Source organism: Aulonocara sp. 'chitande type north' Nkhata Bay, linkage group LG19 (assembly GCF_057382095.1).
Source record: "Aulonocara sp. 'chitande type north' Nkhata Bay isolate Kocher_YH1m ecotype deep benthic linkage group LG19, A_spYH_male_GT1.1, whole genome shotgun sequence".
In the NCBI taxonomy this organism is placed as follows: domain Eukaryota; kingdom Metazoa; phylum Chordata; class Actinopteri; order Cichliformes; family Cichlidae; genus Aulonocara; species Aulonocara sp. 'chitande type north' Nkhata Bay.
The window spans coordinates 19,109,348-19,121,021 of NC_141362.1; the positions used below are offsets into that span (position 1 = coordinate 19,109,348).

Below are 11,674 nucleotides of genomic sequence, written 5' to 3' on the forward strand. Positions count from 1 at the left end.
AGGGGGTGACGTAGCAAGACAACTTTGAGCAGCACAGTTTGGGTGTGTATGTGTGCAAAAGCTGGAGGCTGAATCCAGGCCAGGAAATGCTTTAAAAGTTATAAGTAAACATATTAAGGGCCCTAAAAAGTTTGCTTATCCTGCAAGTGGCCATAAGCACTTTATCTGATAAAATATTAATGACTAAATAAGGAACTTTCAAAGCTGACAAAAGCATTTTTGGAAAAATTTATTGAGAATATTAAGAGTTAAATTTCAGGACTCATCTGATGTAGAATTCCTGGTGTGAGCAGTAATAACCAAACAACCCAGCAGCTATCATGAAATGTTGAAAGTGTTTTAAACTATGGAAGCACTGACAAAATAGCCCGAGTTCAGAAATCTCTAAAGTAATCCAAATGGTTCTAACGTTTGCCACCATTAATAAGATGTATGAAATAGGTTTCTGGGATCTGATCCATTGATTTTGCAACAGTCATAAAGTGCAGACTGTGTGTGAGCAACAAATCTCTACTAAAAACAAAATTTTTCTTTTGGTTTATATAGATATTAAATGCTCCTTTCATCAACCCATAATCAATAATTATTGCTGCATTGTCTTTGGAGACGTTGCTGTACACTATTAGGAACCAGTAATATTTGAAGTGAGCCTCAGGGTATTGTTTCCTGTGTGTGAAAGGTGATTCCTGCAAATTACAGAATTATAGGATGATAAATGTGTTTAATTTTGCTTTGCTTGCTTCTCCCTGCAGTCTTTACTCTGTGTTTTCCCATCATCTTCTTTGTGGGGCTGCTGCCACAAGTCAACACGTTCGTCATGTATCTCTTCGAGCAGCTGGACATCCATGTATTCGGGGGCAATGGTGAGTAACTTTTAGATACACAACTTTTCTGCAGGGGTGACTTTGACCTCTACAGGATGAGACGTCAGCCACTTATCCACGTTGCTTTACCTTATACATTATGATATACCAGGCATCATAAGAGGCCACTGTGCTGATTTCAATTCTGCCTGCCCTTGTTGCTGTCAGTTTGAGTGCTCTCATTGCTGGCATCCTCCCTGTTCCCTTTGCAGCCTCTACAAGCCTTCTGTCAGCACTGTACAGCATCCTGCGCAGCATCGTCACTGTCGCTCTGCTTTACGGCTTCTGCTACGGAGCTCTGAAGGTGAACGCAAACAATGCCTAATAACGACTAAACACAAAGTGCAAGTGACGCTCAAGGAGGAGTGTATTCTTGATCTATAATGTTAAAAATACAAAAAAAAACGTATTTTGTTGAGGTGGTGACAATAAATGGAAAAAATAAGAAGTACCTGATTCTTGTTCTTGGCGTTTGAGGAAAACATGAATGATTGTGTCGAATTTCAGTCCAACTAGTTGTTGTCAACATCACTCGACACTAAAAACTGTGATGCTCAGTTTGCAGTAGAGAATTTATTGTGGAATCACCAGGATACACTACTTGATATTTATTGTCCTAATTCATTATCCTTTAATTCTCCATGTCTCCTCGCTTCCCTCACTTGCTTCTCGTCCTCCCGGTGAGGATGGGAGAGAGATGTGATGAAGAGACACATCCATAGTTGAGTTGTTATGAGCTATACGAGTTCTTACTCGTATAGCATCAGTTTTAATCGTTGTATTGATGTTTTGCACATCTGAATTACCTTTAAAACGGTTAAGTACAAATGTCCATAAAACGTATTTTTTATTCACATATATAAGTAAAGTATTACTGTACAGTATACCTAACTACATAAAGGTGTGGGTGTTAAATATAAAAATAAAAAATAAGACTAACTGTTGCTTTCCGTGATGCCAAACCACATTGCAAACGTGTTAGATTTAACACATGAAACAAGAAGGTATAGAGACTCTCCCTATGTCGCTATGTTCTGTTATACTGGCTGCTGGTCTTTATCCATAGCACTACAAAGTAAGCCTCGTGGGAATAAGCTGCATCACATGTGGAAGAGCAACATTTAAAATTATGCAGATGTAGTCGATGCCACATATAGGCTACATTTGTTCTTGCTCACTCCTAGCTTCTCCAGAAGCCTCTTCTCTATGTTCTTTTTAATCTGCTAAAAGATCTGTCATAATGTTGGAGGAAGAGATTTGTGGGTCATGGCAGGATAGAGGATACACAGAACCATAATTTAGCATATTGAAAAGAAGCTATTGTCAGGATTCGTCTTGGACTGTTTCATGGTAGTCCATCCAGTAGTTTTGGAAACATCAGGCATCTACATGAACAAACTGTATGTGTAAATATACCAGCAACATAAGGTCAGACACCCAGAAGTGTGTTAAATCCTTGATACTGTGTTTCAGGAGACCTGGGAGCCTCATCACATCCCTGTGCTATTTTCTGTATTCTGTGGCCTCTTGGTGGCAGTGTCTTACCACCTGAGCCGGCAGAGCAGTGACCCCTCTGTCCTCCTGTAAGTTTACAGACATGCACCACAGCTTTGATTTGTATTAAAGCAAAATTCACATATTACATGATTTTTAAAACCAAAACTGGTCCTAATGGTTGGATGGGTGAAAATGCCTTATCTGGTTCAAATAAGGATTTTCCATTAACTGCTTCATCCGTTAAGAGTTAAGTGTGAACTTTCTACTCAAACATATTCTGTGGATTATCTTAGATATGGATTTCCTGAAATCAGTTCAAATAGCTTAACACTGCTTCACCAAATAGTTGTGTTAACAGATGTTGACTCTGCGATCCTTCTGATTGTATAATCCCTCACAGGAGGTTGATGGCCTTCAAACCGGTAATATTTTCGTCTCTTTGATTTACAGCTCACTGGTACAGTCCAAGATTTTACCCAATTTAAGAGACAAAAATCCAGAAGACCCCCTGTCAGAGGTCCAGGACCCTCTGCCAGAGAAACTTAGGTCTTCAGTGGTGAGTATACATCAATTTTAGTTGTTAAAATTGTTGCACAGTTCTAATTTTCAGTCTAAAATAGTTTTTTTTGTTTCTTTGATCCCTTAAGTGTTTCTTTTCAAATGTTTTAGAATGAGCGTTTGCAGTCCGACCTGATCGTCTGTGTGGTCATTGCTGTCCTTTACTTCGCCATCCACGTTAGCACAGTATTCATAGCGCTGCAGGTACAGTCATTTCTTTGGTTTTGAATACAGAAAATCAAATGTAATGTGTGCTGTATTGTTACATTATATATTCTTTTAACACTCATGATGATCCATGCAGTTATTTTTTCTTGTTCTTAAAACCAGCAAACACAAACTGTAAGCATTATTGCATCTCTGTGTTCCCGCAGCCTTTCCTCAGTTATGTCCTGTATGCTCTGCTGGGGACGGTGGGGTTGCTCACCCACTACCTGCTGCCTCAAGTTCGCAAGCAGCTACCCTGGTACTGCTTCTCTCACCCTCTTTTAAAAAACAAGGAGTACTACCAGTTTGAAGTCAGGGGTAAGTACAGTGAATTTGAGTCACATGGGGGAAATCAGAAAAATAATTTTTATTTAGTCTTTTTCTTTCTTCATTTTCTTCATCATCTCAAATGCTCTTCCTCTCTTTTGTCAGATGCAGCACATGTAATGTGGTTTGAAAAGCTGCACGTGTGGCTGCTGTTTGTGGAAAAGAACGTTCTCTATCCACTCGTTATTCTCAACGAGCTCAGCGGCAGCGCCAGAGAGCTGGCCAGCCCGAAAAGACTCGACACCGAGTGAGGACTCCGTTGTTTCTCTTTGTGACTCTTTCTCTGATTTCTATCAGCTTTTTAGAGTGATGCAAGTTTGAATGCGTGGTACTTAAAACAAAAAATGTTCTTTGCTGTTGCTCCAGAATCGGCGCACTGATGATCACAGTGGCAGGCCTGAAACTGCTTCGCTCCTGTTACAGCAGTCCTACCTACCAGTATGTGACGATCCTCTTCACTGTCCTCTTCTTCACCTTTGACTACCGTCAACTGTCGGAGACGCTGTTGCTTGACCTCTTCCTGATGTCTATCATTTTCAGCAAGGTGAGAGAAATGTATTTAAATTATTTGAGTGAATATTCTGATTAACTGCAAGACACATGCATACATATCATATCACAGGTGGATGATTCATATTACTGGTTTCTTGACTGTTTCTTTCTGGGGGGGGGGGTTGTTTTGTTTTGTTTTTTTAAGATGTGGGAGCTGTTCTATAAGCTGCACTTTGTTTACACCTACATCGCCCCCTGGCAGATCACGTGGGGTTCAGCCTTCCACGCCTTTGCTCAGCCCTTTGCCGTGCCTCGTATCCTTTCACTGCTGTCTCTTATCACAGCATACTATAGACTGAGTCAGCAGTTTCTTATGTTGGTCTGCAGCACTGCAGTAAATTCTTCCTGTTATAACATGTTAAGTGTTTTGTTTTTTGAGGCTGTAGTTTTTCTTGTAGCAAGTTGTCAAATGACCTTGACCTGAGGCCTCATCAGACTCTGCCATGCTGTTTGTCCAGGCTGTAGTGTCAGCAATCTTCTCCACCCCCCTCAATCCCTTTCTGGGCAGCGCCATTTTCATCACTTCTTATGTCCGTCCTGTCAAGTTCTGGGAGAGAGACTACAAGTGAAGAGTTTTTTTGTTTTTAAACATTTTTCTGACACTTTCTTGCACTTCTAAAATGTGTTGCTCTTTTCCGTTTTCTTGCAGCACTAAAAGAGTGGATCACTCAAACACTCGACTGGCCTCTCAGTTGGACAGAAATCCAGGTGACGACATGTCTTTTGGTTAAAACTGTAACCAGAGAATTGCTTGCTTAAATGTTGATATTTAATTGGGGCAGACTTAAATCCTCATTGTGTCCTAGTGATCACACTGGTTACACAATAAAGCAGTGACGTGTGATTTATTAATGTACTTTACTCCTTCCTTCATCTGTCCTCAGGCTCTGACGACAACAATTTGAACTCCATCTTCTATGAGCACCTGACCCGCTCCCTGCAGCACAGCCTCTGTGGAGACCTCCTCTTGGGCCGCTGGGGAAACTTCAGCACCGGGGACTGTTTCATTTTGGCTTCTGACTACCTGAACGCGTTGGTGCACCTCATAGAAATTGGTAACGGCCTTGTTACCTTTCAGCTTCGAGGGCTGGAGTTCAGAGGTGAGGAGATCCATTTGTAAAAAGTGTTGAACCAGCTGTTGCAGGAATTCAGTCACTAATTAATGACAATTAATTATTAACAAATGCGTTGTAGTGCAAGAACTGAAGGTTAAAAGAAATTCAGAAAACAGGTGTTTCACTACAGCTAATATGATCAGTCTTATTTGTTTCCAAGTAGAATCCCAAGTGACTAAAATATTATAAACAATCTTCAAACGTAACCTTATTTGGGTCTTGTCAACCTAACCAAGATCATGTGGTCTAACGTTTTGTAAGTGTTTGTAAAAATGTATTTTATGACTTTTTAGTGTACCTCATTAAACATTATTTTCAAGTGTCAGGTCAGACCTGTGGCCCATATCACATCTCTCCTTTTACTCTTCACACTAAACAGGCTGTATGTATCGTTCAGTTAGTTTTAGAGCTTGGACAGCTGTGTCAACATATTCTTTATATTCTTTGTGTAATTATTATTTTGTCTGGTCTGACCTCTGTTATTTACAAGATTTTTATATTTCCACATGAACAAAAGTATTGTCCTACACCTCTTAATCTTATAATTCAGGCCTTTTCAGTCCCATGGCCATAAGTGTATAATATTAAGCACCTAGCCATCTGTCTTAACAAACGTTTGTGGGTCATTCTAAAGAACTCACTGGTTTCAAGTATGGTACTGTAGAAGGACGTCACTGCTGCAGCAAATCATTTTGTGAAAGTTCTTCCCTCCTGGATTTTCTACAATCAACTGTAAGTGTATTATTGCAAAGGGGAATGGTGCAAGAACCACAGCAACTCAGCCATGAATTGATGACATGAAGTTACAGGGTGGGGTCGCTGAGGCATGTAATGTGTAAAAGTTGCAAACGCTGTGCTGACTCAGTAACTGCAGAGCTCCAAACCTCCTCTTCCATTACGATCAGCATGAAAACTGTGGACAAGGAGCTTCATGACATGAGTTTCCAAGGCCAAACACTTCCTGTAGGAGTAATGTGTAGGTGGCCCAGTATGTTTGTCCATGTAGTGTAGCAGCACAAAGTTAACTTTAAAATTGTGAAGCCAGTTCCCATCGTAGATCTGCCATAGAGCAAAATAAATGTGACACGTATTGGCTTTCAAGTGTGTTTGGCATTTCATAGATCTCCAGTTTCAATCTCCATTCATATTTGTGCACTTGTTTTGTTTTTTGTTTCTTTTTTTTTTAAGGAGGTCAAACTAAACCCTGAGAATTATTTACAAGTACTACTTGAGATATTTCATCAGTGGCATTCCACTGTATTTGTTTAGTCATTCTTATCTCCTTCCCAAACACACCTGGTCGTGCTTTATCATCAGCATGACTTTGTTTTATTCAGCCTGAAGCTTTGTGCTGCAAATAAACCTGCTGAAACATTAGCTGAGAACATGTGACGGAGTAAACGTTTTATAGAATTGCAGGCACACCCCAAAGCATGACACTCATCACCAGTTTCTGTCAGCAGCTTTGTGTTTATTACAGAGCATCTTCCTTCTGCCGGTTTATTGGATTAAAGCTCCAATGATAAAGTGATTAATCAACGAGTTAGTTAACAGAAAATTATAGGTTGAACTATTAATGATAATCACGATTCTCTCACTCGTTGCACTTTACCGGACTGAACTGGAACGGACCTGTGTCCCACACAGCATCAATAACATGCTGACTTTTCCTCCACAGGAACTTACTGCCAACAGAGGGAAGTCGAAGCCATCACTGAAGGGGTGGAGGAAGATGAGGGCTGCTGCTGCTGCGAGCCAGGCCATCTCCCTCACATCCTATCCTTTAATGCTGCCTTTGGGCAGCGCTGGCTGGCGTGGGAGGTGCTGGTCACCAAATATGTTCTGGAGGGCTACAGCATCACTGATAACAGCGCTGCCTCCATGCTGCAGGTGTTCGATCTACGCCGCATCCTCACCACCTACTATGTCAAGGTTTGTGGGATGACACGAGAGAAGAATGTTTTAGTGCAGTGTGGGATTTCTAAAAGTTCTAAATGCATCATCCCTTTCTGTGCTCAGGGTATCATCTACTATGTAGTTGCTTCTCCTAAACTGGAGGAATGGCTGGCCAATGAGACCATGAAAGATGGCCTGCGGGGATGTGGAGAGAGGAACTATGTCGATCTGGATCCCACTTTCAATCCCAACATTGATGAGGACTATGACCACCGGCTTGCGGGCATCTCCAGGGACAGTTTCTGTGGTGTCTATCTGGGCTGGATCCAGTACTGCAACTCCCGAAGGCCCAAGGTAATAAGGCCTTCAATTCTGCTTGTGGAACAGTTATTGTCCCCCAAATTGCAGCAGGCTATTGGTCTTTTTTCCCCCCAGCTGTACAAGCAAAGCATATTTCATTGCATTGTCACAATAAATAAAAAAATATTCTAATAGCATGACAGTGGCAACTTAAGATCTTCAAAGACTTTAAATCCCTTGAGCAGTTTGATTTTAATCACTCTTTAAAAAGTCATTGCATCTTGTTACTGCCCAAAGGGGTCCTGTATTTGCGTCAGTTGTTGTCAGATGATATGGGGGGTTGTTTTTTTTTTTTAAATAAAAAACTATGTGGGGGATCACAGAGACATGTTGCAAATATCTGTATTTGGAGATAAAAGCTGCCCTCTAAAATCTTTCATGTTTTGCTTGGATTGTAGCCACTGGACAGTGAGAAAGACTCACCTCTGGTGCTGCTCTGCTTTGGACTGTGCGTGCTGGGAAGGAGAGCTCTGGGAACTGCAGCCCATCATATGTCCAGGTTATTTAGTAATTGTTATTGTATTGTGAGTGAAGGAGTTCAAATGTGTCATGAACTGAGAGTAAACAGTAACAGGAGGTTGACTTGTTGTGACAATTGTTCCTGTAGTTTTCCTGTTTAGCTTTCAAAAGCACATCTTTCTAAGCATAAATGCACTCATTGTCTTTTCCTATTTTCTCTCTGTCTGTGTGAGCCAGATAAAGAGTACCGACTAATCTTTTTTTTTTTCCTTCTTCTTCTTCTTCTTCTTCTTCTTTTCATCACAGCAATCTGGAGTCTTTCCTTTATGGACTTCATGCTCTTTTTAAAGGAGATTTTCGCATCTCTTCAGTGCGAGATGAGTGGATCTTTGCAGACATGGAACTGCTCAGGAAAGTTGTGGTGCCTGGTATCCGAATCTCTCTCAAACTACACCAGGTGAGACCCTGAATGTGGCCCCACTGAGCCCCCTACTGAGACAAAAACTGTCCTAAACCCTATACTCAACTTTATCTTCTCAACTTTTTTTTTTTTCCCTCTCAGGACCACTTCACGTCCCCCGACGAGTACGATGAGCCAGCAGTTCTTTTCGAGGCCATCTCCTCTCACCAGCAGAACCTGGTCATCGCTCACGAAGGGGACCCTGCCTGGAGGAGTGCCGTTCTGTCAAACGCTCCGTCGCTCCTAGCTCTGCGCCACGTCCTGGACGAAGGAACCAACGAGTATAAAATTATAATGCTCAATAGGCGATACCTCAGCTTCCGGGTTATCAAGGTGGGTCTGCAACAGAGTCAACAGACTGCACAGAACGGTTTAATGATACTCACTCTAAGCCGGGTTATTTAATGCAAACTTGTGAATTTTGCTGCAGGTAAATAAAGAATGTGTCCGAGGACTTTGGGCAGGGCAGCAGCAGGAGTTAGTGTTCCTGAGAAATAGAAATCCAGAGCGTGGGAGCATCCAGAACGCCAAGCAGGCTCTGCGTAACATGATCAACTCTTCTTGCGACCAGCCTATTGGATATCCAATCTACGTATCCCCGCTGACAACCTCCTACTGCAACTCACACCCGCAGCTCGGACACATCCTGGGAGGTCCCATCAGCATCGGAAACATCCGCAACTTTATTGTCAGCACCTGGCACAGGTTTGCTGGATTTCCTATTGTGTTGTTCTTCTCTGTTGAGTATTTCTTCTGTATATTTTGGATCTGCGTTGAGATTAATGTGAAGATTTCTCTTGTCAGATTACGGAAAGGTTGTGGTGCAGGCTGTAATAGTGGCGGAAATATCGAGGATTCAGATGCAGGGGGTTTGTCCTGCGGCAGTGGGAATGGGACAGGTGGCGACTCTCAGCAGAGCTCAATATCTCAGGGGGGCACCTCAGGACCTCCCCCTCCTCACTCATACCAGCCACATACTCTGGGTGAGAACTACTGCTCCTCTGTCACATTTTGCCTTTAACAGCATAGTATGAAAACTAACCAATTCTCCCCTTTGTGTCCAGGCACCAGTCAAAGTTCCCAGTCGGTTCAGTCGGGTTTGGTGCGGCACTCTCCCGCCCGGGCCTCCGTGGCGAGCCATTCGTCATCATACCGCTATGGCAGCAGCCGCCACTCCTCGCTTCGCACCTCCACCACCGGCCTGGAGCCCTGTCGACGTTCCTCTACCAGCCAGCTGTCTCTACGCACGCTCCCTACATCTCTGCAGCTCCGGCTGGGCTCCACCTCTGATCCCGCTGGCCCTTCGGCCTCCCTCTCCAGCCACAGCATACCTCCCTGCAAACGCCACACACTGGTTGGCCTACTGGGCAATGATGGCCTCTGCAACACTGTGACAGACCCCCTCAGCCAGCACCATCACCATCATCAACACCTACAGCAACACAACCCCACTGTCTCCACAGTACGGAGAGATGACATCTCCTACAGAGTGCAGGTTTGTAAATACTCTGTTCTGTGTATCCACAACAGCAAAAAAAGTCCTGATATAACTATTTTTATTTTTTATTGTTCTCCACTTTATCCTTTGTGTGTTTGTTTGTGCGTGCAGTGTCAGTGATTTCTTTCTAGTAAAAGCCCTCAGTTCCTTTGTGGTTGCATAAGTTTTTACACACTGTCGGTCCGTGTCTTCACCTCAGATTGTGGACGTGAGTCTGGTGCTGGAGAACATTAACTTATCGAAGCGGAAAGAGCTGCAGTGGCCAGACGAAACCATGAGACTGACAGCAGGAAGGACCTGCTGGAGAGACTGGAGCCCTTTAGAGGGCATGGAAGGGCATGTAAGTGTGTTCTCACAGATGTTACCAAATCAGCACCTTTACTTATTTTCACACACAGATGAAGTAAACTCTAGGTCATGTAAATATGTGGCTATAGTTTGCCTCATACACTCATTTTACACACCCACTCACCTCTGGTGCTATAAATGTGATTTAGCAGTTATTATCATGCTTGCACATGACCTATTTTTTTGCCCTGTAACACCCTTTCTGACCTACTTGTTCTGTCATAAATGCTTCATAAATTTTATTGGATGTTTCTTCTATTGCCCCCTGCAGGTGATTCACCGGTGGGTGCCTTGTAGCCGAGACCCAGCCAATCGCTCCCATATAGACAAAACCATCCTGCTGGTACAGGTGGAAGATAAGCTAGTGCCCATTATTGAGACTGGGGTCATTGAGTTGGGTGCAGAGGTTTGAGGATAAGCAAGCACACAAACACAAACAGACACTTGCACGCACACATATACCCCTGCGCGCTTGCGTGGAGATGAAGTCAGACCTTCTTCTGGCTTTTAACAGGAGGCTGGAGACAAACAGGAAATGGGAGCTCTCCCCCCTCCCCCGTTCCTTACTGCTGAGGGGGAAAGGAGGCCAGGGAAATGTGCAAGCACAGGCAGAGTATACATTTATCCAATGCTTTCATCGACACTCACATCCACACTATCTGCCTTGCTTTGCGTCTCAGAAATGCTGCATGACAGTAAACAACTCTTAAGTTAGTTCTTGCTACTGGTAATTAATTTCTATGCATTTCCTTTTCTTTTTTTCTTTTGGAAATCCTGACAGAGCTGAGTGTAAGGAGCTCGTGGAGCTCTTTCTTCTTTCTTGTTTGTCCTCTATTTGCCAAATAAGTTTATTGAATATCTGCTATGGATTCATACATGTGAAATCCTTATGTTTTTTATTTTTTGTTTTTTGCTGCCAAGACTACAAAGAAAGTTGTGGTGCAGAACTGACAGAAGTCAGAGACTCGATGTTGTCCTCAACACCCTCTGTTTCATTGTTGTCATTCCGTTTGGATTAGTTTGAAATTTGCAAGATTAATTTACGCCTAAGAAAAAAAGAACTTGCACTATATATATTTTTTTTAATTTACAGTGATGGACTACAATCTTTAGATAAATTCACATTTTATTTATTACAGATTCTGAATGGCCATGGTTACAGATGCCTTGGGAATGGAAAGAAAAATGCAATCATTATTCTGTTTTTGGCCATTTTTATTTTAATATTTTATGTTTGATAAACTTGAAAATAACTTTTTACTGTATATGATTATATCTATATCTATATATATTTACACAAATATATATATATAATGTCAATGTATAAAAGATTTTGTTTTCAATATTTATTACTGTGAATACGGTATTTACACTTTGTTACATCTTTTTTTTTTTTTCATTTTGGGACAAAGATTAATGTACAAAGGACCATTGGTTGAAAATGAGATGCCGCAATTTCAGTGGACTGTTTCTCTATTTAACTTAATTCTTTTCTATATGGAGAAATAAAAGTTTGATTTATTGCTGTCTTTGA

The 11,674-nt window shown here is 42.0% G+C and overlaps 1 protein-coding gene across 9 annotated transcripts in view; it reads left to right on the top strand.

Moving 5' to 3' along the window:
* Nucleotides 1-11,674, top strand: part of pcnx1 (pecanex 1) — a 37,488-nt gene extending 25,814 nt beyond the window's left edge. For 5 of the 9 annotated variants that reach the window (XM_086273681.1, XM_086273683.1, XM_086273684.1 and 2 more), the window contains 23 exons: nucleotides 753-863; nucleotides 1,076-1,167; nucleotides 2,337-2,446; nucleotides 2,811-2,916; nucleotides 3,030-3,122; nucleotides 3,293-3,443; nucleotides 3,558-3,699; nucleotides 3,819-3,996; nucleotides 4,150-4,258; nucleotides 4,440-4,569; nucleotides 4,654-4,712; nucleotides 4,889-5,104; nucleotides 6,798-7,051; nucleotides 7,139-7,369; nucleotides 7,774-7,874; nucleotides 8,141-8,291; nucleotides 8,397-8,627; nucleotides 8,725-8,999; nucleotides 9,099-9,277; nucleotides 9,359-9,789; nucleotides 9,992-10,132; nucleotides 10,412-10,546; nucleotides 10,655-11,674. In XM_086273681.1, coding sequence (XP_086129807.1) covers nucleotides 753-863; nucleotides 1,076-1,167; nucleotides 2,337-2,446; nucleotides 2,811-2,916; nucleotides 3,030-3,122; nucleotides 3,293-3,443; nucleotides 3,558-3,699; nucleotides 3,819-3,996; nucleotides 4,150-4,258; nucleotides 4,440-4,569; nucleotides 4,654-4,712; nucleotides 4,889-5,104; nucleotides 6,798-7,051; nucleotides 7,139-7,369; nucleotides 7,774-7,874; nucleotides 8,141-8,291; nucleotides 8,397-8,627; nucleotides 8,725-8,999; nucleotides 9,099-9,277; nucleotides 9,359-9,789; nucleotides 9,992-10,132; nucleotides 10,412-10,546; nucleotides 10,655-10,855 — 3,827 coding nt within the window. In that variant the 3' untranslated portion in view covers nucleotides 10,856-11,674. Of the gene's footprint in view, nucleotides 1-752; nucleotides 864-1,075; nucleotides 1,168-2,336; nucleotides 2,447-2,810; nucleotides 2,917-3,029; nucleotides 3,123-3,292; nucleotides 3,444-3,557; nucleotides 3,700-3,818; nucleotides 3,997-4,149; nucleotides 4,259-4,439; nucleotides 4,570-4,653; nucleotides 4,713-4,888; nucleotides 5,105-6,797; nucleotides 7,052-7,138; nucleotides 7,370-7,773; nucleotides 7,875-8,140; nucleotides 8,292-8,396; nucleotides 8,628-8,724; nucleotides 9,278-9,358; nucleotides 9,790-9,991; nucleotides 10,133-10,411 lie in introns of all 9 variants that reach the window. The other 4 variants (XM_086273687.1, XM_086273689.1, XM_086273682.1 and 1 more) reach the window with 3 other exon arrangements.